Source organism: Megalobrama amblycephala, linkage group LG1 (assembly GCF_018812025.1).
Source record: "Megalobrama amblycephala isolate DHTTF-2021 linkage group LG1, ASM1881202v1, whole genome shotgun sequence".
Lineage (NCBI taxonomy): Eukaryota > Metazoa > Chordata > Actinopteri > Cypriniformes > Xenocyprididae > Megalobrama > Megalobrama amblycephala.
In genome coordinates this window covers 70748287-70774812 of record NC_063044.1, presented here as the reverse complement: position 1 = coordinate 70774812, position 26526 = coordinate 70748287, and the positions used below count along the sequence as shown (strand labels likewise).

Genomic DNA, 26526 nt, shown 5'->3' with positions numbered 1-26526 from the left:
GCTTTCCTAACCTTGTTTCCTTTTTAATTTTAAACATACACTAAGCATTTTTGAATGTGACTCAAACAATATCTGAAATCTCTTCAGTCGAATACAATGTTATATTGAACATTGAGCAATAATTGATGTAAAATGCAATGTCAACTAAAATGTCTGCTGCATTATAAAAATCAAAGCAGTATAAGTATCTTAAACATTTGGAGGAGTTGGGAAGGGGGTCACATTTTTCTTTTTGGTCCTCAAAATAATACTTGTAAGTTTTAATTTGTCCAGTCTTTTCTGGTGTACATGGCAAATAGTTTTGAAGACTTCAATTTCATTCACCTTTTTAAGTGACCCTGACCACTACTGGTTCAGGTGTGTTTGATTAGGGTTATAGCTGAACTGCCATTTTCCAAAGGTGCATTCGAAATCGAATACTTCCCTACTATACGGGAAAATTAAAAACGACAAAACGGGATGTTCGAATTCATTGTATTTGAAAAACTAGGCGAAAAGTACCTGGATGTACTCCCAGCAAGATTCTGAAGTGCGCATTTGATGGACCCTTTACGATCACATGAGGCCATGGGAAAGGATTTATGAATGGCAGTAAAGCAACGCAACTGATGCTGGTAGGTCATGTGACCGTAACAACATGGCAGATGTATGTCTGATTTTCATTCATACTACCCATATTCACACTTTATCGAACATACGTTCTTAACGGTCATGAACCTAAAGTCCAGTCCACCTGACACAAAGCTGTCTTGTCATTCTATGGAATAGATATATAATACAGAAGAAAGTGTAAAAACTCTGGCTTGGGGGTTTGGAATGACTGTGACATAAAGGTGAATACATTATTTTTATACTATTGTTTTGAGTATAAAATGAGTCAAAGCCACAGGTTTTACTATGTTTTAATAAAGTCTGAGGATTACACTTTTAGTTTCATGAATAATTTTCTAAAAGTGAATTTACTGAAAGGAAATCAGAAGAGCAAAGTAAGCATTCATTTAAAACGTACACGGAAATACTCTTATGGGCCTCAATGTGGTTGCACATGTCCTGGAATGTGTTTTAACTAAAAAAAAAAAAAAAAAACATGGATCACAGATCAATCATTAATATCAGATATAAATTTTTAGCACCTGAATACAGCTGTCAATCCCAAACACTGACCGTGTGAAGCTCATCATGTTGTTCTCCAGGTCAGAGGTCATAAATCATTTCACAGATATAACACAGAGGAACATACAGTGCAGCTCATGTATATCCAGTTCAAATGTTCACATGCTGTGCCTCAAACTCTAAATATCTGTCAATATTTTTAGGCATGTTGTCTGAAGATCAAAGTTTACTGCTGTAACTTAACTACATCAACAAAGTTCATAGTAAAATGATGATATAAAACTTGAACATAAACTACTCTAGAAAAATCAGCATCAGTTTGTTATAATAAATGTTAAGGATTCACATTATGAAGTATTTGCAGGGTTTCTGCAGGTTTTATGAATGTAAATTTAAGACTTTTTTTTTTAAAGATCTTTTTAATTAAGGAGACAAAATACATCAGTATGGTCTATAAATGTCTACCTGTCTTGTATTAGCAATGCTTCAAAGTTTGAAAATACAACTTCCAACAGATCTCCATTATGTTTTCATTTAAGAAATAAATAAAATAAAGCATAATGGAATCGGTCACCTAAAAATGAAAATCCTGTCATCATTTACTCACCCTCAAGTTTTTCCAAACCTGAATGTGTTTCTTTCTTCTGTTGAACACAGAAGGAGATATTTTGAAGAATATGGGTAACCAAACATGATGACTTTCACAGTAAGGAAGTCAATGGTGCCCCACAACTGTTTGGTTATCCACATTTTTCAAATGATCTCCAAACAATAAAATATAGAAATATTTTTTACTTGACATTTTGATTAAATTGCAAAAAAAAAAAGAAAAAAAAAAGTGGTGTTCATCCTCATTATTTTTGGCCCTTTTTCCTGTGCAAATGTCATTTACTAGAGGAGCAAAATGACTAAAATGAAGTGAGTTTGATTAAAACGAACAAATATCCAGTGGGCTCAGAAAAATCAAACAAGTTCTTATCCCCCACTGACAGATATTTATTCTTGTTTGAAGCATAAACTCATTATTGTTCAGTTTCTCAGAAAACAACACTTCATATATTCATTTTTGGTAAGTAAATGCATCTTGATTTAAAGATGTAATACTGAGGAAGAGTTTTGCAGTGCATGCAACATTTAATGCCATGACTTCATGAATTTTGACCCCATTTCACAGACAAGGTTTAACCCTAGTCCCAGACTAATATGCATGTTTGAGCCGTTTTAACTGAAAGCAACTTGAACTGACATCTTAAAATATTCATTCCACGCCCGTAAGACCTTCGTTCATCTTCGGAACACAAAATAAGATATTTTTGATGAAATCCAAGAGGTTTTTTTATCCTACATTGAAAGCAACGAAATTACAGCATTCAGTGTCCAGAAAAGACATTGTTAAATCAGTCGACGTGACTGCAGTGGTTCAACTTTAATGTTATGAAGCGACGAGAATACTTTTTGTACGCAATTGTCTCTCCAAAATGAAACCCTTGGAATGACATTAGGGTGAGTAATTAAAGGGGCTCTATGTAGGAATGACACCCAGTGGTCGAAACAGGTACTGCAGTCCAAATTCAAAATATTTTTTGCCCCCCCCAAAGACGCGTTCAAAGACGCAGGTGGCCAGCTTGAGGACACACAACAAGAGGGAGCGCAATTGACAATGAAAGCTGAGGAGACTTACACACTGTAAGCTGATGAGTTGATTTATCTGTTTTAATATGCTGTCATTCATAGAGATTTTTAGAAGGATGCAGAGGCTTTTTAGGTAGAATCTGTGATTCTCTGACCCAGTTTGTTTGCTGGTTTCCATGGCTGCAATACGCTGTGTTTTCCACCAACTGGCAACCTGTGATGTCAAAATACTATTGGATAAACTGGCAGCACACGGTTTCGCACAAACCAAAACAAAGACAGACATTCCGACACGGAACGCACATTTCAAAGTAGAATATCTGGCTGTAGCATTGTTTTTCTGAGAAACAAGTAGGTGACCTTAGCATGTTTCCTAAATATCTGCAAACATATCGGGGTATTTTTATGCTTTATTAAAGTGAAAATCTTACATATAGCACCTTTAATGAGAGAAATTTCATTTTTGGGTAAACTAACCCTTTAAGATTACACCAGTAATATATTTTTTTCAAACTAAGGTCTAGTGATGGCATTCATGAAGCATTGAAGCTTTTCAGTCAAGTGGTTCACAAAAGGTTTCATTTCTCAAGGCTTCATATGCTCACAATACCACCCTGTGGTCAAAGAGTGTAAAACAAGCAGATATTACAGATGTGATCTTATACACTGTAGTTTGGTGCCAGTTAACTCTTAGAAATAACGGTGAAGAAAAAAACTATTTCCACAGAGACTAATCTATTTATATGAATAATGTGTGTAAATATATTATTTGGTCAAAATATACAAGAGGGGCAATATTATTATACTTAAACCACACATTTTGAAGGGATCCCATGGTTTATATATCTGTCAAAATGTCTCGCCAAGATCCGAACCGCTTCCTGAACCAGTCTGGCACAAGCAAGGCTTCTGATGTCATCAATGACATCATTGGTCTAAAGCGATACAAGCCTCGATATGTGCTTCACTGAAAGCTTTCGGGATTTCTCGACACGCTTTGAAGCCTCAGCACAGAACGTAACATCACTACTAAGGTCTAATCCTGCCTTAATCTAAGCCCTGTCAGTGAAACCAGGCATAAGACTTTCAGCTCTGATTTAAGACCTTTCTAGGCTTTCATTTGTGGAAATTAGCTCTTTAAAGACCCACAGAAACCCTGCTTTGGGGCATAACTAGGTGGTCTGTAATGATAACCACTATATAACCATCATTAACCATTCGCCCCATAACCAAGCCTAAACAACAAGTGTGAAACGATGCGGCTCTACTGGACACGCTCCTGCTCCAGCCACACCACGGCCCTCTGCTGGATCAGAATGGTGCTGCGTATGATGGCGAGCAGCTCGTCTGTGCAGCTCCACGTGTTCGGCTCCACCGTACTGAACATCAGAGGAAGAGTCTCCAGCTGCAGCTCCTCCATCTGGCAGGCCTCCATCAGGTCCTCCTCTCTGTGCCCCGACAACAGCTTCCTGACACACACACACAAGCGTTTCATTGGGCTTTGCCTGATATCTGATATTTGCTACATTAATTCAAGTTCAGGAATTGAAACTTAAAAAGGCATTTCCAGTTTAATTCCCAATGCTGAGAGACAGACAGAGACAGATGCGCACCTGAACTTGCGGCTGAACGCAGTTGTGCTGCTGGTGTTGTGCACAGAATGACAGTAGGCTAGTCTAAAGATAACCCCTGTCATAGTCTTCCCAATATTATGAAAAATGCCATTGTATTTAAAGGATAGATTTTGAAGGAAATGGTAAGCTATGCACAATTTATTTTTAAAATATTTGGTCAGTGACGCGTTCATATGCGCTCAATAATCATACAATGTATCATACGATAATTTACAATGCAAATATAAGGCCGGCTGTCTGTTTCAATTAAAAATATGTAAACATCCTAAAATATAGGCTATGTTTACCTTTTAGGCAAAATTGTATAAATTTGATTTATATAAAAAAATTAAAAATATTATTTGGCCAGTGGAAAAGAATGAGAATAACTCTTCACTAAAAACATTCCTAAAAGTATTTTATTCAAGTTTGATTCATTTTTTTCTAAAACAAGACAGGGATGGTGAATGTGAATGATGGCATTTATAGTCATATTTTCCTAATGTCTTGTACCTAAACATGGTGTCACGTGGATGGGAATATGCATGGAAATTACATGCAGATGACGTAATGCATAGTAAAACTAGGCTTTGTAAGCTCCATGGTGATTTCAGGGAGGAGGAGGGGTGGAGATTCATGTACGCACAATCTTCAGCTGACTGGGTTTTATAAAGCGAATTTTGCGCAGGTTCTGCCGTAAAACGTTTGTGCATACAGGAAATCTGGGTTTTATGCATATGCACACTTTTAGAATGAAATCTACGGAAGGTTTATAGCCTACTTGAGGCCAAAGGACTCTAATAAAACAATTGAAGTTTGGGGCAGATCGGACATTGTATGCCTGAGTTACAACAACTTCCTTTTTCATGACGAAACATCGAATTTTGTCAGGCCGCCACCGATACGCCATTCAGCGAAAACTCAAGGTCTTCGCAATTTAAAGGCCTTTAGATTAGACTGACCAAATGTGATGTTTATCTGATAAAATCTCTAGTTCGTTAAAACACAACATCTGGAAATGGCAACAAAAATTTTGAAGAGAAAATTTGAAATATCACCCCAGTAATTCTCATCTACTCTTTTATGAATACTTATTTGCTCGCCTATATAGTAGAGAAGTAGGCTGTTTTGAATGCAGCCACTATAGGCTTGTTCGAGATGCATTGGCGCTGCACAGACCGATTTGCGTATGACATCAAAGTACAGAGCGATTCAAAAGCATAAGCGACTCGTATGCTCTCCAAACGCTCTCGTGGTACTTTGATGTCATATGCCAATCGGTCTGCGCAGCGTTGTCTTGGGGAGATGAGAGGGTCTCTTTGTGAAAAACGCAGAAAATCGAACCTGATCCGAATTTTTTTTATGACGGACGAAAGTTTTGGAGGCAGTGAGTAAACGTGATTGACACGTGTCTTACATCGTAAACGTACAGTAGGACTGCACTCTTTGTGGAATGTGTCTTACTGTGGGAAAAAAGAGTGCAAATAGCTTTATTAACTGCAAATTAGTCACTGCAGGGCGCATAAAACTAAATTTAAGATTACCCCAAAACTTAATTGTAATTTAATACATATTTAATTCATTAAAATTATATGTAGGCCTATTTATTTACTTTCATTCAGTACAAAGCATTATATCATCATCATTAGGCAAACAACAGTCATAAATCATTACAAGTCTAATAACCTGGTAGCGATTTTATTTTCTTTAAACAACACAATATAATTAAATTGCAAAATATCAGCATCATTATGTATTCATGTAGTTTTAATAGTCATTACAATTCAAGTCTTATCATAACTGGTAAAACCTGCCAAAGAAAGAAAACATTGAAATTCTTTACTTTCTTTAAACAATATACAATATCACTCAACACTGTTAAATACTATGGTAAAGCCGTAAATGAGTCCTTCCTGTCGTGACATTCCCTTCTCTGCCTCATCTTATAAAATAACCTTTTTATTATAGTAAAAACTACATATTGTTCCCAACAAACATATAGTTTGTTTGACATGCAGTTGATTCATTAAATGATGAGCTGTTTCCTCACAAAAGTGGTTTATTCAGTGCAGTGAAGCCTCTTCTCCTTTGACATCCATTAAAAAAGCCTCTGGTCTCCTTTCTTTCATACCTACAAATCGTGTTAGCATGTTGGCTAAAGGTTGCAGGTCTGCCTTCCAGTGGCTTTAGCTAAACCAAACAGCTTAGAACCCAAGAGGTGGCACTTTGATACTTTTTGGCTATCAGTCACTAGATGGCGCTCCGGTAGCGCAGCAGCCATTATGGGGTGAAAATACTAACTGGACCATTGAAACCTTCACATCTTACACACCCAAAAATCGTCGAATTTCACTGCCAATACAGCGCAATAGAACTGTTTTTTTTAATTAAGTCACCAGTAAATTGTATGGCTCCTACAGTAAATGTTGTATTGTCTTATATATGTTTTATTTTACCAGTTGTGGAATCCAACCATTCAACCATCTGAGGTAACGTAGTTAGCCTACTTTATTGAGTATTTCCATTTCATGCAACTTTACACATTTATTAATAGTAAATTAATAATTAATACATTTAAGATCATGTTTGCGGTGAACAATATATTTCAGACCCAGTGGAGTAATAGTAATATATAGGTCTGAATTGATATATATATATATATATATATATATATATATATATATATATATATGTGTGTATATATATTGTATAATAGGCCGAATATATATTGTACGTTTTAATGGATCACACTACAGACATAATGATCTTATAATATATGATGCATTGCTGTGTCCGTTATCATATAATTCACACTTTTGGACACTTTTGCTTTAACGGACATTAGACAACACTGCAAAACCAAGCTGTCATATTCATATATTTATTGTCCAACATTCCCAATTTTTCTCATGCATGTCCTTAATTTAATTTCATATGTTGGTATTAATTCAGTGTTTATAAGCTTTTTAAAGAATTTTAACCCAAACTGACTGGGTTTCTAGAGATAAAAGGTTTTGTGAAAAAAGTGGAAGACTTAAACACAAAGTCTGTAAAATAAACTGTAAAAAGGATTTGATGATCACTATAGTATTTTATTCTGTGTTGTCATCATTCAGGTTGGATTTCAGCTTTAATGTATGTTTTTTTAACAAAGCTGCTGAAATTGCCATAGAAAGTGGACTGAGACTCGCTTTCACCCCAAAATGGTGGAAACGCAGGGCTGCTGATGGGCGCCGGTGTTGCAGTGGAACGTTCTATTGACTGTCGCTTCTTGTTAGTGTGTATTTTTTGGCTAAACTCTGCAGGACAGCGTAATACCAGGACCAACGTTGCCCATCCCTCGGGCAGTCTCGTATTTGGTGTGAGATGTTGATGGATCAATGTGTTTCATGCCAAATGCAACAGTTGGTAACAACCCTGTGATTAATTGCCGGGGCTCCACCCTAACGACTGCTTGATTGCCTTTGAGTGTGAAATCAACCTGTTCTGAATTATTAAGAGCATTTAAATAACACTGGCAGATGATTTAAAGTTAAGCTGTAGAGCAGGGGAACAGTGTGAATTTTAAAGTACTGCTGGGTTTTGATGATTGCTCTTCATGGCTGTGAGAGAGATTTGTGTTTGGAAAGGGCTTATTTTAGCCCTTTTCCTCTTTGCTGTTGAAGGACAGAAAAGGCCGTAAGTACCATGAGCTTTGAAGTGAACAGAAGGGGCATAATGTCTATGCTGATTTAGTCTTAAAGATGGTAAAATGACCCATCAAAGCTTTAGCTGCGTGTTAAAGTACATTAATCACATTATACTTTGTGGCCATATAGTGTTAAAAGGATAAAGTTTTTTTTTTTTTTTTTTTTTTTTTTTTTTTTTTTTTTTAATGCAAGTCATTGTTGAAGTGAGTTGGAGTTTCTTGTTCCTTGTTGTGTATATATTCTGAACAAAATGTTCTTGTGTTCTTTCTTTTGACCATGGCAGCCCAGTGTTGCCAAGTCTGTAGTTTCTCTGTGCATGTTTTTTTTTTTTTTTTTTCTGCATGTTTGTCCCATCCAGACAATCAACCCTGACTACTTACAAATTTGATGCTCCAAAATACCACCCTACCTGCCAACTCCAACCCACCCCCCGATGGAGATGATCACTTTGGGCTATTTTTGATTGGACATTAGGCTAGTTTTGATATGCAGACCTGGCAACCCTGTGAAAGCCAGTTTCTGTGAATGTTCAACCAACATGTACATGTTTTGACTGATTCCTTTTGGTCTCTGAACCTAAACTTTGTTCACACAGGTTATTCATGGTGACGTTCCCTGCAGTGATTGAGTCTGGATCTGATGCCAAATTGTGTGCAACTCTTCTGAACCCCCAAGAGAGCCTCACCGTGACTGTTTCTCTGCTTGATGATAAAAATGGGATAACTAAACTTGTGCAGCAGAGCTCTTTAATGCCGCTTCATCGCTGCTTTAGTTTCAAGGTCTGTCATCAGATGCATGTGGCCTTTTTTTTTTTTTTTTTTTTTTTTTTTTTTTTTTTGTCTGGTTTGTTTACTGAATTTCTCTGCAGGCTCCTCGAGTAGATGGAGAATCGGTGCAAAATCTGAAGGTAGAAGTTCAAGGGAAGGTCTTCAGTGCAACCGAAGAGAGGAAAGTCATGTTCAGACATTACCTACCTTTGACCTTCATCCAAACAGACAAACCCATCTACAATCCAGGACAAACGGGTGAGCTGTGAATGACCCTTGGATGAATTTTTTTTGTGTAGAAAGTCAATTACACGACGAGTTCTTTTCAAGTGCATTATGCAATAAATGTTGGTTGTTTTTGCAGTGAATTTCAGAGTTGTCACCATGGATGCCAAATTTGTGCCTCTTGATCAGATGGTAAGGTCTAGCCATGAGCAAACTGTAAATTTAATGCTGGGTTTTTTTGGGGTTTTTTTTTTGTTTTTTTTCTTCAATGACTTTGCTGCATCAATGTTTGTACTCTTAAATTCCTGTCTTTGTTTTGCAGTACAATCTGGTCGTGGTGGAGGTGAGACTTGTGCAAGTCTTTTAATAGAGCTAACAGCTTTTTGTATGTTTGCTTTTTGTTTGCAGTATTTCTCTGATCTGTTAATTGTTTTAATAGGACAATAAAAATAACCGGATTGGTCAGTGGACAAACGTTTCCTCAACGGGGTGGATATTGCAGCTTTCTCATGAGTTGAACCCAGAGGCTCAGATAGGGATGTACACATTAAAGGCTTTTATTGGCGACCGAATGATCTCCCAGGTTTTTGAGGTGAAAAAATATGGTAAGTTGAGAACTCTGTGCAACAGTACAACAACAGATCTGAGGTCTTAAAGTGTTTCCTTTCTGGTTTAGTTTTACCCAAGTTTGACGTGACCGTAAACTCATCACAGACATACAGTGTTGCAGATGTGGGACTGAAAATTGAGGCTTGTGCCAAGTGAGTGAGGCCTTTATTTTCTTGTCTTGTGTGTAGTCTATTCTTGATCTTGTGGTATCTCCCAGATACACGTATGGCCAACCTGTACCTGGTCAAGCACTAGTGGAAGTGTGCCGTGATCCATTTCCATATGTTCCAGGCGTGACCCGTCTGTGCCTGAGTAAAACCGCAAAGGTGTGTATCTCCTGCCTTACAGTGGAGGGTTTTTCTTGTGCTTGACTTAAATGTGACCCTGTTCTGCTACCAGATGAATGCCACGGGCTGTGCCTCCATTACCATCGACACGTCAGTGTTTTTCAACACCAAATTTGAGAATAGTCTTCAAGATTTGTTTGTTGTTAGTGCAAACGTCACTGAGGAGGGAACAGGTGAGCTATTGGCTAATCTGAACCAACAGCCCATGTATGGTGGATGTTGACTTGTTTATCTGGTGCATTTTTGTTTTACCCCAGATGTAGTCATGTCAAAATCTGCAACCGTGTCCATTACGTTTGAGGTTGGCAAGGTCACATTTGTGGACCTCCCAAATTATTTTGAACCTGGAACAGCGATTAATGGGAAGGCAAGTAAAAGTTTATCCCTTGTCTCAGAAGCCTTCTCATTGACTCCCTAACCGTGATCTTTCCCAACAGATAACAGCGTCTCGTTTCGATGGGACTCCAGTTGCAAACAAAGCTGTGTATCTCCTTGATGGTAATGGCAACAAACTGCTGCTAAATCTGACCACAAACCAGAACGGACTGGTCACATTCTCTCTCAACACTGCTAATCTTCCTAAAGCGGATCTGAATCTGGTGGTATGTTTCACTCTTTTCGTTTGTGACGTGTAGACTTCTTTCAATCACTCTTGCAAAAACCCATTGCATTCATTGTTTTCCAGGCAAGTGTGACTCCAGGGTTTGTTTATAGCTACAAATCACCATACTTCACTACAGATACAAGGGGGGTTCGGCTTCTCCAACCCGGTTCTTCCAACAACCCATCACTTAGTGAACTGACTATAGTGACACTTGAGCAGCCACTCAAATGTGGTGCTACTTTTCCAGTGACTGTGAAATATTCTTTTGTTGGAGAGTCTGGTGACTACAGTGCTGACATTGTCTATATGGTAAGTGAACAACAGTTTTGTTGAATGCTAGTCTGTTTGTCCAACACCGTTTTATGCACCTTTTTTGTCTTGTCTTCTGTCAGGTCTTGTCCAGAGGCGTGATCGTCCTCCATGGGTTTCAGACAGTCACAGCAAGGGCTTCTAATAAAGTCACGAGCGGCTCCGTGTCGTTCCAGCTGGCTGTCAGTGTTGATATGGCTCCAGCAGTGCAGATTCTGGTCTACTGTGTTCTGCCCAGTGAGAATGTAGTTGTTGTTAGTGCATCTTTTGACACTGAAGCATGCTTCCAAAACAAGGTATGATGTGCACTATCTTTTGGCTTCAAATGGTAATGACGTGTCCTACAGCATGTGTTGGTCCTTGTTCCAGGTGTCTTTGCAGTTCTCTCCAGCTACAGCTGTTCCTGCTGAGAGAAACGTTCTGACGGTCTCTGCTCAAGCAGGATCTCTTTGTGGCCTCAGCGCTGTAGATCAGAGTGTCTGGATATTGGAGCCAGGAAGACGTCTGAGTGCTAAAATGGTATCAATTTGCAGTTTATTTAAGGTTCCCCCCCCCCCCCCCCCCCGTACACTTTTAATCACCAAAATGACATCCCTTTTTTTTTTTTTTTTTTTTTTCTCTCTGAAAAGTTCTTTAATCCTTTTAAAATAGCTTGACTGTAACTACACCCTTGCCTCACTTAATATATATGGATCTATGAATGTGATAATTAGCCCTGCATCCACTCACTCACACAAGCTCAGACAAGATCCACTCGGTCAAGTTACTGAGGTAAATGCTGCACAATGGTATCACTTTTAACAGTGTTGGCCACAACAGTAATTTTATGATTAGCCTTTTGACTATCAAACAGCTAATATTTTGCTAATAAACCATGTTCACATTCATGAGTCAGACGGCTGCCTTCTAACAATTGGTACCCTTAGAAACATCATAGAACTCAGTATGTTGTGGAAAGGCATTTAGTTCATAACATTTGTAATATGCACTACACAGATTTTTCAGGTAGCTCTTTATTTTACAGTACGTGTACTTTCCTGGTACATATGTAGTAATTATGTTATACATACAGGTAAAAGAGTGGTAACACAAGGTACTTACCTGACTTGTATGTACAAGTAGTCTACCACTAGTAAGTACAGTCTTACTAGTTTCCACACAAGTGCCTATTACCCACACTTGTCTATAGGTACAATGTAATTACCATGTATGTACCATTGGAAAGTACAGCAGTGTTTCTTATTAGTTTCCATGTAAGTACCTTGTGTTACCACTCTTTCACCTGTACGTACAGCATAATTACTATACATGTACCAGAAAAGTACATGTACTGTAAAATAAACAGTGTTGTGCATGAACGCGTTCAATGAACGACGTTCACTGAACGCGTTCATATTTTCGCCGAACGCTGAACTGAACGAGTCACTTTTCATTCAATGAACGTGAACGAGAGCGGCGCTCACTCTGGCAGGAATGAGCAGCATGCGCAGTTCACGTTCACGCTCATTTGAAAACTCAGGTTTTACGACACGACTGTTTACAGCAAACACCTTGATGGTGCAGCATCATGACTAGTGCTAGTACTAGTTAACGTGATTCAAACTTAGCTACAGCTGAAGCCAGTTTTGAAGAGCACTTAGCAGAGTTTTATGTACAAACAAAGGAAGACTCAGACGGAAAAAACCTCACGTTTTTGTGCAAACTGTGCCCACCGGGACTAAACAAACAAGTACGTACGTCAGCCACATCGAGTTCAAATTTGAAACGACACATCGAGTTACGCCATCCGAGCTATCTTGGCAAATATCTGCGACTGAATGATGAACGCAAGAAATCATTAACGAAGAGAGGACCGCCGCCAAGCACACCCACCCAAGTTAAGCTCACTGCATTTAGTAAAGGACCTGCTGTTCACTGTTTACTTCCTTTTGAAGGTGTGAAAATGTGTTGGTTGAGTATTGCACATTAAGCAGGGTAAGCCCAAGCTAAGTTTACATTACAGTACATGACTACTTTGGTCTGGTTTACATAGTTACTGCCGTTCAGAATATGCTGGATTTTTGTCAGTAGACTGATCTTTTCCCCATGAACCTGAATATACCTTATTTTTAAGTCCTGTAATTTGGTTCATGCTGGCTAAATAAAAGTTTCACTGAACATACAGTATACCTTGACTGCACCTTGTTTTTTCCAATTTCTACATATCATGATTACACATTATTTAAGGGGTAAATATTATTTTTCTCCTGGCTATAATAATTGTCTCTTGTTTATTGGTACAATAATTTTGATTAGTTTTGGAGTTGCAGTGATTTGCAGCTGGTAATGGATGGTAAAGAGGTTCTATTGAGTAAGATAGTGGCCTATCTTAAAAAGAATTTAACAAATGAACGTGAACTAGTTCATTTTTAATTGAACTATACATAAAAAAAAAAAGAACTATACATGAACAGTTCATTATCATCTGTGTGAAGAACTTTACTAGTTCTCTTTGTATGAACTGGCACAACACTGAAAATAAAGTGCTACCATTTTTCATATCAGTAGAAAAATAAGGTGGGATAACCTTTTTAAGACTAAAATCAGTCAGTTAATGATATGCTAAAGCCCGCCTGCACGTTGAGGCAGAGGTGGGTAGAGTATCCAAAAACTGTACTCAAGGAAAAGTACAAGTACTTATAGAAATATTTACTCAAAGTAAAAGTGAAAGTAATAATCCTAATAGTTGAGTAAGAGTAAAGTATCCAATGAAACGAGCTACTTGAGTAGATTTACTAGTTACAGAGTGTGTATATGTAACATCAATATACATCAATACAATAGCAATACAATAGAAATTTCAATTATCATAATTGGATAACTTTGCAACAACCATGGAAGAGACGAGCATTATTTCTGGCATCTGTAGCCCAAATATCATTGCATGTCTTTTACTCTGTATAATAACGTAGGCTATAGCTACATTTGAAAGAGAACTCGCTGTGCTCGCGCTCATAACGTCTGAACATCTCAACACAAACAATGATCAAATGCACATTGACGGATCTTCTTCGTCTGTTCTTCAAAATATAATCAAATGTATTCTGCAGACACGTGTAAACTGGTTAATTGTGTCTTATCAAAGGCGTTCATTTTCAAGAAGAACGAGTCGCCGCCACTGCTCAACCGCGGGTGTTCATTTCTCTGAACAATGGTATCTTATTTAATGTATAAATTAAGATATATGTCCATTTAAAAACGGTAAAGAAATGCTACATACGGTTATCGTGGTGTAATCTACTTGGTTGTAAAATGTCGGCTATTGGCTGTATGAATCGAAATCAAATGAAATCGATACGTGTGGAATTGTTCAGACAGCATGCGCAGTTCAACTAATAAAGTTCTTCGTCGCTGGCAAACAATTGATGCATTTGCAGATTTGCTTTTGATTGACTGGCGGTCCACTGCCATTTCATTCAACAGTGAGAAACCGCTTCAGACGATTCAGCGCGTGCAGGAACTGAACAAATCATTCAAACTGATTCGCGAACCAATTTAGTCAGCTTTGCCAACTTGTTTGCCTTTTGAATCAATTGTTCAAAGACTTGATTCATTTGTGAATGGGGCATCGTTCATGAAAAAAGACAGCGTGCTTAGAATAAACTACATATTTCTTAACACGTACAGTATTGCGTTAAAATAAAGTAACGAGAGGAACTCTGCCCATTGTCGTGAAGTAAAAGTACAGATTTTTCATTACAAATGTACTCAAAGTACCCACATTTAAATCTACTCTAAAGTGGTACAAAATGTAAGTAAATTTACTTCGTTACTACCCACCTCTGCATTGAAGTGATTGGTTACAAGGTAGTCCAGTGACATCAGAAACATCAGTGCTTTTTTTTTTTTTTTTTTTTTTTTTTTTTTCCCAAACCACTGGTTTGAGACCGTCCATGGCTTACTGCAGTTTTATACTCTGCAATGGTGTTGACTGAATTTGCATATGGTTTGTCTAAACCATGTTAAGACCCCAGATAGACATGAACAACTTTATAAAACTTTCACCACAGGGGTCTTTAAGTTCTTCACTGGCCTTGACTGACCTTCAGGTTCAGCTTTTAGAATTTGAGTAATAATGATGGATCATTTGGACAAACTTATGCTATTATGTGTGGCTGTTATGACTATAGCAATTTGTGTACATTTTGACACTTAGCATTTTAAACTCTGTGACCTAGAATACCAACAATTAATGCATTTACTTCAAGTTTCCAGAAACATGACATGCCTTTTTTTTTTTTTTTTTTTTTTTTTTTTTTTTTTCTTCCCTCAATGGTCCCAGGTGTTTGACTTGCTCCCAGTGCAATCACTCTCGGGTTACCCATACAGTGTTGATGATGAACTGGAGTGTCTAGGTACTTTTCGAGCCCGTCGAGCTCTTAGTCGTCCAAATCCTGACTACATTGTCCATCCAAATCCTGACTACATTGTCCCTACAAATAAAGCTTACACAACCTTCAAGGTACAAAGCCATTCATGACCATGTAGTCACTGAGGAATATGCAGTCGCTGACTTGAACTTGGGCTTGTGTTTTGACCCATTACCATGACAGAGCCTGGGAATGAAGGTCGCAACAAATCTCGCTGTACGACCCCCTCCGTGCTGGCTGTATCCCAGCTTCCCCAGATTCCCTGAAGGTTTGTTTATGCAGATTCATTCAGTAAGAAGGGGGGGGGGGGGGGGTTAAGATCCTTTTGTAGCTTCAGAACTGAAGTGCATGCAGAAAGCAATAACTTCTATTTCAGCGACCTAACTGTAGTTGTTCCTTTTTTAGCCTTGGAAATGATTGATGCGGTTGACTTGGTGGCTCCTGCTCCTCCAGAAGCCGGAAGTGCTGGAGACAAGCACTCTGTTAAAGAAACTGTCAGATCTTACTTTCCAGAAACATGGATCTGGCAGCTTGCTCAAGTGGGGTTAGTGAAGAATCTCTTGTTGCATCAAAAGCCCAACAGTTCCTCTGTTCCCCTCATTTCTCTCTCCTGTCCTTCAGAGCTACTGGATCCACACAAGTTTCCCTCACGGTTCCTGACACCATCACCACATGGGAGACGGAGGCGTTCTGTCTGTCCTCTAAAGGTCTCGGTCTGGCTCCTCCTGCTCTGCTGACGGTCTTCCAGCCCTTCTTCCTAGAGCTCTCCCTGCCGTACTCCATGATCCATGGGGAGACTTTTGAGCTGAAGGCCACAGTCTTCAACTATCTGTCCAAGTGCATCATGGTCTGTCATGGTTTATTTTCCACTTATATTAGGGATGCAACAATATGAATTTTGGCCAATACCAAAATCATGACCTCCTAATCATCCCCATATACTGATTGGGTTCATCAGTCTCTCCACCAATAAGCTGGTGGGTGATCTGGTGCAATATGGCTGCCGTTGCATCCAGGTGGATGCTGCACATTGGTGGTTGAGGAGATTTCCCCCTTATGTAACTTTGAGTACCCAGAAATGTGCTATTTTTGAGTAACAAATTATTCCATAATACCATGCATACAACCAGTCTCAATCATAGCTTTTAATGCTTTGCATTGCTATGTGTGCAAGCTGAATGAGCACTGGGAACCTGAAGAGCTTTTCTAGCGGATTTAACTCAAAACGTGTCCTATGAGGTTAATCGGCTATTTATATTACAAACTTAATATTATGACTATCACTACAAAGTGACGCAAGTGTATAAGCAAATTTGACGATGTGCTCATATTCTGGATGCACTCCCCACAATGACACGCTACAACACCATCGGCAAACCTGGAGAATTCAATTTTATTAGTGCTCTCGTATGCCACTCCCAATCATGGTTAATGTGAATTGCTGTTTAAGCTCCACACGCTAAAGATCACCTGTACAGTGAAGCGTTGTGCTGCATTGTTAACTCAACCAAACGTATCCTATACAGCAGTGGTTCCCAACCTGTGGGGCGCGGCCCACTAGGGGGGCCTCAGTGATCCTCCAGGTGGGCCATGAGAAATTAAAATTAATTTAAATATATTAATATAATTCATTTAATTATGAATGCGTTACATTTAATAAATTTAAATTAATTAAATACATTTTGAAACAAGGCACCACCTCTCGTTTCGGATCATCCCAGTCTGTTTCTCATCGTGCTGCTGTGAAATGCAAGAACTGTTTTCAAAACGCAAACTCTCTCAGCTGGAAAGAACCTGTGTCGCTAAAAAGGTTTTGATGACGATTGTAACGAAGGTAAAGACTATTACAGTGACATACAGGAGTCGTTCATAAGGCATGTGCGAGTCCTGGATTATTGATGCGCAAACAAACTGTCGACTGTCGACTCACTGATCGATATAACATTGTATTTCTGCATAAACACAGTTCAATATATTCGCATAGTTGTCAATTAATGTACTTTGAGTGTTTTATAATAGATGCTCACCGAGCAAGCGTGTTTTGGAGATGTTTGGGAGGATCCGTGGTGTTATGGATCTACATAGTATTTAAATTCAGTCCTTTGCTATCTCCCTGCGGTCTTATTTGGTATGGCAGTTTGACTTGTGCTTTAAGTTACTGTATAACTTTTGTTGTAAAGAATGTCTGCAAAGTATGTTTAAACATACACTGAACACTCAAATCTAGTTTCTTCTTTAAAATAACATGGGGTTGAAAAGTAGCAATGCTAAAATGCAAATGTTTTTGTGAATTAAAAAAAATGGGGGGGGCGTGCCATTGATTTGGAGAGGAGGTGGGCCTTGGTGTAAAAAAGGTTGGGAACCACTGCTATACAGACTAATCTGATACACAAACTAAACACTATTACATCTTAGAATGGCACAAATGGCTCAATGTGCATAGTCATGAAGGTGTAATTCCATTGACGCGTTTCCTGCAACAACGCGCTGAATCTTGGGAACACAAATAATTCACAACATTCTTTTCTTGTTATAATTTAATGTAGCCTATATATCGGCTAGTTTTTATCGGCTCAATTATGAAAACCTAAGTGACCATTTTTATCAGTCGATTTATGTCTGATTTCGTGCATCCCTGCTTGACATGATGGATCTGTATAGAGAAGGTAATGTCTTTGCTCCAAGTACTGTTTCATTGGCAGGTTAAAGTAACTCCAGCTTCATCCACTGCCTTCACTCTTGTAGCATCTAATGAGCCGTATTCATCCTGTCTCTGTGCTAATGGGAGAAAGACCTTTAAATGGGTTCTCACAGCTTCTGTTCTTGGTTAGTTTTGGAATGACTCTCTCTAAATTTTGAAGTGTGTTGGGAGTATTAGGTGTTACTTCCTGTCTGTCTCTGCAGGAGCTGTCAATGTGACGGTCAATGCTTCAGCTGAACCGTCCCGTTCTCGATGTGGCACTGAAGCCGTGACCGTGCCGACAAGAGGACTTGTTGATGTAGTCACTCGAAGTCTACTTGTTCTGGTGAGTGTTAACCAGCCTTCTGGAGTTTGATCATGGTGCTCATGCTGTTACTGATGTGGTGGGTGTTTTTTTTTTTTTTTTTTTTTTTTTTTTTAATTAGGCTGAAGGAGTTGAGAGGACAAACACCCAGAGTTGGTTATTGTGTCCAAAGGGTTTGTTTGCAATCAATGATTCCCAAACACATTTTCCCTGTACAGCCAAACATTAGCCTAGTGCTCAATGCTGATCCATTCTGTTCAATCTGCAGGAAGCGTTCTTTTGGAAGATGTGACTCTGACATTTCCATCAAATGTGATTCAGGGATCAGCCAGATGCTCTGTTTCAGTCCTTGGTAAAGCATTTCACGGAGAATACTGACATGTGATGTTTGCCAGAATAACTTGTTTTTGATGTGGGATTTATGCTTGACCTCTCATAGGGGACATAATGGGTCGTGCACTGAAGAATCTGGACAAGTTATTACAGATGCCATCTGGCTGTGGAGAACAGAATATGATTGATCTTGCTCCCAATATTTACATCTTGCTGTACTTGGAAGCCACGGGGCAACTCACCGCAACCATCCGTGAGACCGCCATAGGCTACCTTCAGAGCGGTATGGATAACCAAATCAACTTTAAATATGTCGAAGACTAAATTCCAAGGAGGTTTAGTCCTGCTTTTCCTATTGGAGTGCCTCAGACCCTCCCTTCCTGACCAATTTACATGTGGCTTTTGACCTGAACAGGATACCAAGGACAATTGAACTACAGGCATGAAGATGGTTCATTCAGCACATTTGGTTATGATGAATCAAATACATGGTGAGTGTGACAGTTCTTCTCTTGTGTAATGTCATGACACCAGCAGTTTGTAAGTTTCAGTTTGTCAACTCCATTGCCAGGTTGACTGCCTTTGTCCTGAGGACTTTTGCTCTAGCCAGGCAATTTATCTTCATTGATCCACATGTCCTGCAGAGTGCAAAGGATTGGTTGATCAGCAAGCAGGGTTCAGACGGTTGTTTCATTCAGCAGGGAACTCTGCACCACTATGACATGAAGGTGCATTACTTGTCTTAAATCCCCTCTAACCAATAGGCTTGGTGCAGAGTTCCTGTAAATCAAGTGTGCTGGTGTGTTTTTAGGGTGGAGTTGGGGACAGCGTGACCATGACTGCCTACGTTGTTGTATCATTGCTTGAACTAGGTGTCCCCGTCACGGTAAAAGCGTCTCCAGTTGATGTATGAGCAGCTTGTGGGTGACCTTCCTGTTCAGGCTGTCAGATTTTTGTTTTTGTTCTCTCTCTTTAGGATCCTGTCATCACCAACGCTCTTTCATGCTTGAGGCCTGTCGTTGGGAACCTGGGAAACCCTTACGCCACTGCTCTGCTGGCCTACACCTTCAGTCTTGCTAGAGAGACCAGCACTCGATCACAGCTTCTAACTGCCTTAAACAACAATGCCATTTCTGAAGGTGGAATCTTACTAGCCTCTTGATGTTGGTTCATCAGGTTCTTTGTCATCAACTTGCTCTCCTGTCTTGTCTTTAGGCACTAAGCTCCATTGGTCTCAGACTTCATCTGGTGATACTCTGGCGGTGGAGATCAGCTCTTATGTGCTGCTAGCGGTTCTCACTGAACAGCCTCTCTCAGCGGCTAATCTGGGATATGCTAAACTCATTGTCAACTGGCTTGTGACCCAGCAGAATCCCTATGGAGGCTTATCCTCCACCCAGGTACCTCTGATGATCAAACATGAGCTCAATCATTTATATGAGTGCAGTTTTTAAATCTAGTGCTTGTTTTTAGGACACTGTGGTGGCTCTTCATGCCCTGTCTGTGTATGCTGCTAAAGTGTTCAGCGTGGACGGCTCCAGCACTGTTACTGTACAGTCCTCCGTGGCAGGAGAGTCTTATAGCTTCACAGTGAATCGGGACAACAGGCTGCTGTATCAGGAGATGCCGCTGAAGAACGTTCCTGGCAAATATATTGTTAAAGTCACCGGATCCACTTGTGTATCTGTGCAGGTCTGTATTTTCACCCTTCTGTTTGTCTCTGTGCACTTCCTAATTCTCATTTTGTTTGCTCTGAACTCGTACTGTAGGTTGCATGTTTCTACAACATCCCGACACCCGTTAAAGTCACCAAATCGCTGAGTGTTGAAGCAAAGGTGAAGGCAGACTGTCGACCACTTGGAGCCAATCTTGTGTTGAGCTTCACGGTGAAGTAAGAATAGCTTTGGCTTTGTCCTGAAACCAGGCCTTGTTTCTGACTCCTACAAAAGGAAACTGTTTTCATGATCCTGTTGACTAAACCTCTTTATTCCCTCATCATTCTCATCCAGGTACAATGGTGCAAAAGCAAGCACTAACATGGTTATTGTGGACATTAAGCTCCTGTCTGGCTTTACGGCAGATACGTCACTGGTTCGTATGTTTAAGATTCAAAAAGTCTGAGCTTCAAGCATCTTGGGTTGTAATTTATGTAAATGATGGTATTTCTCCCACAGCTGGGATCTTCACCCCAAACATTCGCCCCACTAGTTGAGCGGGTTGATGCTGGAGATGATCATGTCCTAGTGTATCTGAAAGAGGTGAGACTTTGTACACTGGGTATATTCACTAGCTGCCGTCATCTTCAGTGCTGTGTATGTGCTGCTGTTCATCTCTTGTCTCTCAGGTTCCCAAAGGTGTCCCCATGACTTATACTTTGAAGCTGAATCAGGTTCTTGCAGTGAAAAATCTCAAGCCGGCGGTCATCAATGTTTATGACTACTATCAGACAAGTATGCTTGCATCTTAATCATGTTTTGCTCTGGCTAAGTTCACTGAACATGATCCAGCTCACTTCCTGTTCCTCTTTCAGGTGATTCGTTTGAGACGACATACATGTCTCCCTGTCCATGATTTGAGTACTTGGCTACAGGATGCATGACTCGAATAAAATTGATTTTATACAATCAGTCTTTTTGTTGCCTCCCTTGTACTTTTTAAGTCAGGAAGTTGTAGGGTTCAGGTTTCTATTGCTCATGTGCCTTCAGGTCCTTAAAACATGACTGAAATGTGTTTACAGTCAAGGCTATGCATGTCTTACATTTGATTACTTTGTTCAAATTATTGTACTTAAGATGTTTCACTGGTATGTTAAAAATCCCAACTGTGCTAGTAAAGTCAGTAGCACTTTATTTTACAGTACGTGTAGTTTCCTGGTACATGTATAACTGTTGTACATACAGGTAAAAGAGTGGTAAAACAAGGTACTTACCTGACATGTATGTACATGGGAACTAATAAGAAACACTGCTGTACTTTCCAATGGTACATACATGGTAACTACTTTGTACCTATAGACAAGTGTTGTGTAATAACAGGTGCTTACTTATAGTGTCCGTACATGGTAACTAACAGACACATTACTGTACTTACTAATAGTACGTACATGGTACATATTTTGTACTTGCAGACAAGTGTGGGTAATAACAGGCACTTATTTATGGTTGTGAGACAAATTACTGTACTTATTGTTTAAAATGCTTAAGCTTATTATTGCAAAGGTTAAAGAGCTGGTAATTCCTATGTAATGTTTATGTACAAGGATGCACTTTATTTTACAGTCCTATTTCCATGTACTTACTCTGAACATACTAGTGAACATACCAGTTAATGTGTAATTTATACCTGGCAAGAGCATACGTAACTTTCAAAGACACAAAACGTACATTTTTGTACGTTTAGAAAGGTGCTAAAATGTGCAATATTGACGTATAGCACTAAAACACAAAACTTAATGTTTTTAAGTATTACAAGAGCGTTTAACATTTTAAACCCCATCCTGAACCAAAACATATTTTATACATAATGGACAGAAATGTGTAGGAAAATGACAATTTTATTAAAAATATAACATTAAAACGATATTTTAACATTTATTAAAACTCTGTAGGCCTACTGTTTTAAATAAAAGAATGACAGACAAGCGTAATCACAATTTATTTATTGCGAAAATGTCGTACCAAAAGTAGTTAAAATGCTGATGAGTTGCAGTCGCAGTCCTCTCTGGCGGTAAAAGTTTTTTTTTTTTTTTTTTTTTTTACAGAGCAGAATATGAGTGCACGTGAAGGCGTTCAAATGTTAATCCACTGAAACACGGCATGTCGTAATCTGTGACGAAGCAGGTGAGAGCCAATGAGCGTTTGATATCAGTGCCGTAAACCATGTCATAACGCTTCTCGAGGGTGGCACTACTTTCAAATTTAAATTATAACGAGCGCGAGCTTTGACTGTGATGGTCGCTGCTGCTGAGAATGAAGATGAAGATTGATGGATAAAGGGCTGAATTTGGATCTGTTCCTTACAAACATATGGATTCTAAATATATGGAGTACAGCAAACAAATAAAATGGGTGTGATTTGTGAATATATGTTGTGTTTTGATGTATCTTATGGTTGTATTGTCAAGAGCTGGTAATTCCTATGTAATGTTTATGTACAAGGGTTCACTTTATTTTACAGTCCTATTTCCATGTTCTGAACGTACTAATGAATATACCAGTTAGTTAATGCGTAAATTACACATTACTTAGGGTGAGGTATAAGAATGGTACAAGATACTTCTTGAGTACTGGATGATATACTTTTGCGGTTCAACTTGCCTAATCTTTACAGGACAATAATTCACTTAATAGGGGTATTTTGATGACATACATACAGATCAGTAACACTACTGTACTTGGTATACTCAGTTGTCATGTGTCAAAAGCCTTGCTTAAAAGGACTACTTGATAAGTATTAACACTATGAAGTGCTGTATAGTTACTGCAGTGTATCATTTTGATAAGCACATTTGTTTCACAGTAGTTAAGTGTCTGTTATTTGTGTCCACACTTGTCCGTGAGTACAACATAGTTACCATGTATATACCACTATTAAATACAGTAATGTGTCTTACTAGTTACCACACATAAGTGCCTGTTATTACCCTGTCTGTAAGTACAAAATATGTACCATGTACGTAGGGGAGAGTGGGGTAATGTGAGACATCGGGTAATGTGAGACACCCCCTGTATCTCTGCAACGGAACACATTTGTGGTTATGTGACAATTATGTTTTCAAGCCCCTCACATTTCCCCTTGGCCATGAAGGAGAGGACCTCATGGTGCTGTGCTAAGCATGTTTTTTTCACAAAAATATTGTTTTTGCATGTAAAAGTAAATTTTCTTGCGGTCAACTTAATCAACTGTTGTGCCAAAGCAGACTGATTCAGGTAGAAAAACTTATATCATACATGTTGATGAACTATCAACATATAAAACCATGTGATGATGCTAGCTGAAGATTATCCTGAATTGCTAAGAGAGATTGTTTTTTTCTAAAATGTAGTGGTGGGGTAAAGTGAGACAAATGCTTTGGGGTAAAGTGAGACATGAGGCACAAGTTAAATTTAGTCTTAAAAATATTTTAATGTAATATTACATTGCATATGTTTTATTTTTAATGTCATAAACATTGTAGAAAAGCCATCCTGCCAAGGCAAAACATCAGGAAGACAACCTCTGGGGCAAAACACCCCTCGAGGAGAATGATGTGGCACATGTTCCTAAAAGTGATGTAGTGAAGAAGCTGCCTCAACCTAAAAGGCCTGGAGAGATGGAGAGAGCAACTCCTCATCTTTCCCTGTAACCTTCAGGGCTGGAGTGTAGAGTAGGCCTAGTTGTAGAGTATGACAGTAGGTTGATGTTCTAATACAGGTGGGTCTAGTCCTGTGTTCTGAGTCCCAGGCTGTTCTAGCTGGTTCTGATTGTGCTTTGCTCTGACCTCCAGACACTAGCTGGCTCTAAGGGTGCGTTCACACTTGTAGTTCGATTTGGTTGGTTAATTTGGTCCGGACCAAATAAGAAAAAAAAAAACATTTAGTCCTGGTCCAATTAGCATTCAGATTGGCAATTTTATCACCGAACCAAAAGATACCGAACCTTGAGGCATAGGGATACATTCACAATGTTATTGGTCAGATTTTATGACGTATTGCCTATTTTGAACCGGAACTTAACAAAAATCCCAAACAATGCTGTGTGCTGAGGTAAATGCGCTCGTTGTGTGTGTGTAGCAGTGCGTAGCCTGTGTGTGATGGTACTTTGGCCAGCTGGGAACTCGTGAAGAGCTCATAAAATGTGTAAAGTAGTCAAAACAGCGGCAGGAATCCACCCACACAAACGAGACGAGCGTCTGATGCCTGTGATGGGCAAACTCGCGTCTATGACAAGAAAAACCGACATGCGTGAGGATTCTGTCCTTTTTAGGGCAGCGTTCACATATGTTCAAATGAACCGCACTGACTGAGCAATCGCATCAGGTGTTCTGACCCCCAGACTGTGCTCTGATCTAACTGGTTCTATCTGTCATTTGAATGTTAATTAAAATATTTTGAATTATATTATGTTGTATTTGATTTTGTTCAGAGTTAGAAAAGTGTTTAGAAAAAAAAATTGCTTAATTGACCAATCCCCATGATTCTGTTACTAGTCCGACATTAGTTCTGGAATGTGTGGTTGTCAAGCTAGCTGTCAGGATTCGAACTGTTACAACATGTGTTGTTATGGTAGTTTCAGAGTGGAAAAAGTAAGTGGATCAGTTTACCCCTTGATTTCTCTGGTCTGTCTCGGTTTACCCCTAAGCTGGGGTAAAGTGAGACACAAGACGACTTTTTTTAAAACAATCATATTTTCACTGACCTTCGTCCTGAATACATTCTGATCATTTCTATGGCTAGGAAACATCCTGAATTAATGGGAAATGTGTAAATTTTACTGATATATCATTTTAGCTCGCTTAGAGGGGAGCAAATGTAAAAAGTGTCTCACTTTACCCCACTCTCCCCTACTATTAGTAAGTACAGTAATGTGTCTGTTAGTTACCATGTACGGACACTATAAGTAAGCACCTGTTATTACCCAACACTTGTCTATAGGTACAAATTACCATGTATGTACCATTGGAAAGTACAGCAGTGTTTCTTATTAGTTCCCATGTACATACATGTCAGGTAAGTACCTTGTGTTACCACTCTTTTACCTGTATGTACAACATAATTACTTTATATGTACCAGGAAAGTACACGTACTGTAAAATAAAGTGCTACCGAAAAGTCCTTTGTGTTGAGCCCTGCAGCAGCTCTAAATAGTCACTGTCCTATTACATGAAAGGTAAAATATCTTGATTGATCCACGTCCTGCAGAGTGCAAAAGATTGGTTGATCAGCAATCAGGGTTCAGATGGCTGTTTTCGTGCATTACATTTCTTAAAATACATTAACCAATAGGCTTGGTGTGAGACCATTGCTCTAAACCAGTGTTGTTGTTTTTTTGTTTTTTTTTTCCTTTATTAAAGGGTGGAGTGGGTGACAACATGTGTATGTGCTGCTGTTCATGCTTTCTGTCTCACAGGTTTCCAAAGGTGTCCCCATGACTTACACTCTGCACCTGAATCAGGTTCTTGCAGTGAATAATCTCAATCCAGGGGTCATCAACGTTTATGACTACTATCAAACAAGTATGCTTTATCATCCTAATCATGCTTTGCTCTGGCTGAATTCACTTAACATGATTCAGCTCATTTCCTGTTCCTCTTTCAGGCGATGCGCTTGAGACCACCTACACATGCCCTGTTAATGATTTGATTCCGTACCGGCTACAGCACACATGAATTAAATAAAACTGATTTAATACAATCAGTCCTTTTGTTGCCTCTTTTTTTGTGCCTCATCAGTGATTGTTTGAATCAGGGAGATGCAGTGTTCATGAATTTCTGTTTGTCCTGTGACTTCAAATCCTTGCAAGACTGAAATGAACTTCACTCAGGCAGTGGCTGTTTGAGCTTTCACTTTTTGGAGTTGTTTAAAGTTGGTTTCTTGACTACATGCTCATGATTTGTAGGTGTTGTATTGTTTACTTAAATGAAATGATTCACTTGGCCTAGTCTACTACAGATTGCTATGGAGGAAAAGAGAATGTTACTGATCAAAGTTAACTCGTTTGACTTTTCTTTTTACACGGCAAATCACAGGAGCATGTCATTCACGCTCCACCGCTTACTTTAGTTTCATACAGATTACACTGCAGGAGAATGTTTTAAATGTGAATTATTGTATTTAAAAGTACATTCCAAGCTTTCTTTAGATGTGTGTTTCATGTTTGTGTGGTTATTCGCT

The 26526-nt window shown here is 39.0% G+C and overlaps 1 protein-coding gene across 2 annotated transcripts; it reads left to right on the top strand.

Moving 5' to 3' along the window:
* The first annotated feature begins 7670 nt into the window (after window positions 1-7670).
* Window positions 7671-25967, top strand: LOC125246182 (pregnancy zone protein-like). Of its 2 annotated transcripts, XM_048157103.1 has the most exons (35): window positions 7671-8036; window positions 8643-8826; window positions 8916-9072; window positions 9179-9231; window positions 9362-9382; window positions 9479-9644; window positions 9716-9800; window positions 9866-9974; window positions 10048-10168; window positions 10253-10362; window positions 10433-10597; window positions 10681-10908; window positions 10992-11204; window positions 11278-11427; window positions 15230-15409; window positions 15501-15585; window positions 15723-15861; window positions 15939-16164; window positions 18020-18143; window positions 18222-18343; window positions 18444-18495; window positions 18591-18674; window positions 18762-18938; window positions 19071-19146; window positions 19227-19383; window positions 19467-19541; window positions 19632-19794; window positions 19871-20055; window positions 20129-20347; window positions 20425-20546; window positions 20665-20746; window positions 20830-20913; window positions 21000-21105; window positions 25763-25868; window positions 25951-25967. In XM_048157103.1, exons 1-34 carry the CDS (start codon window positions 7957-7959, stop codon window positions 25822-25824), a joined length of 4362 nt encoding a protein of 1453 aa, XP_048013060.1. In that variant the 5' UTR covers window positions 7671-7956; the 3' UTR covers window positions 25825-25868; window positions 25951-25967. The 2 variants fall into 2 exon arrangements, with proteins under 2 accessions (XP_048013060.1, XP_048013066.1); XM_048157109.1 differs by lacking the exons at window positions 25763-25868; window positions 25951-25967 and adding an exon at window positions 21186-21232 and having other exon boundaries at window positions 7673-8036.
* The last annotated feature ends 559 nt before the right edge of the window (window positions 25968-26526 follow it).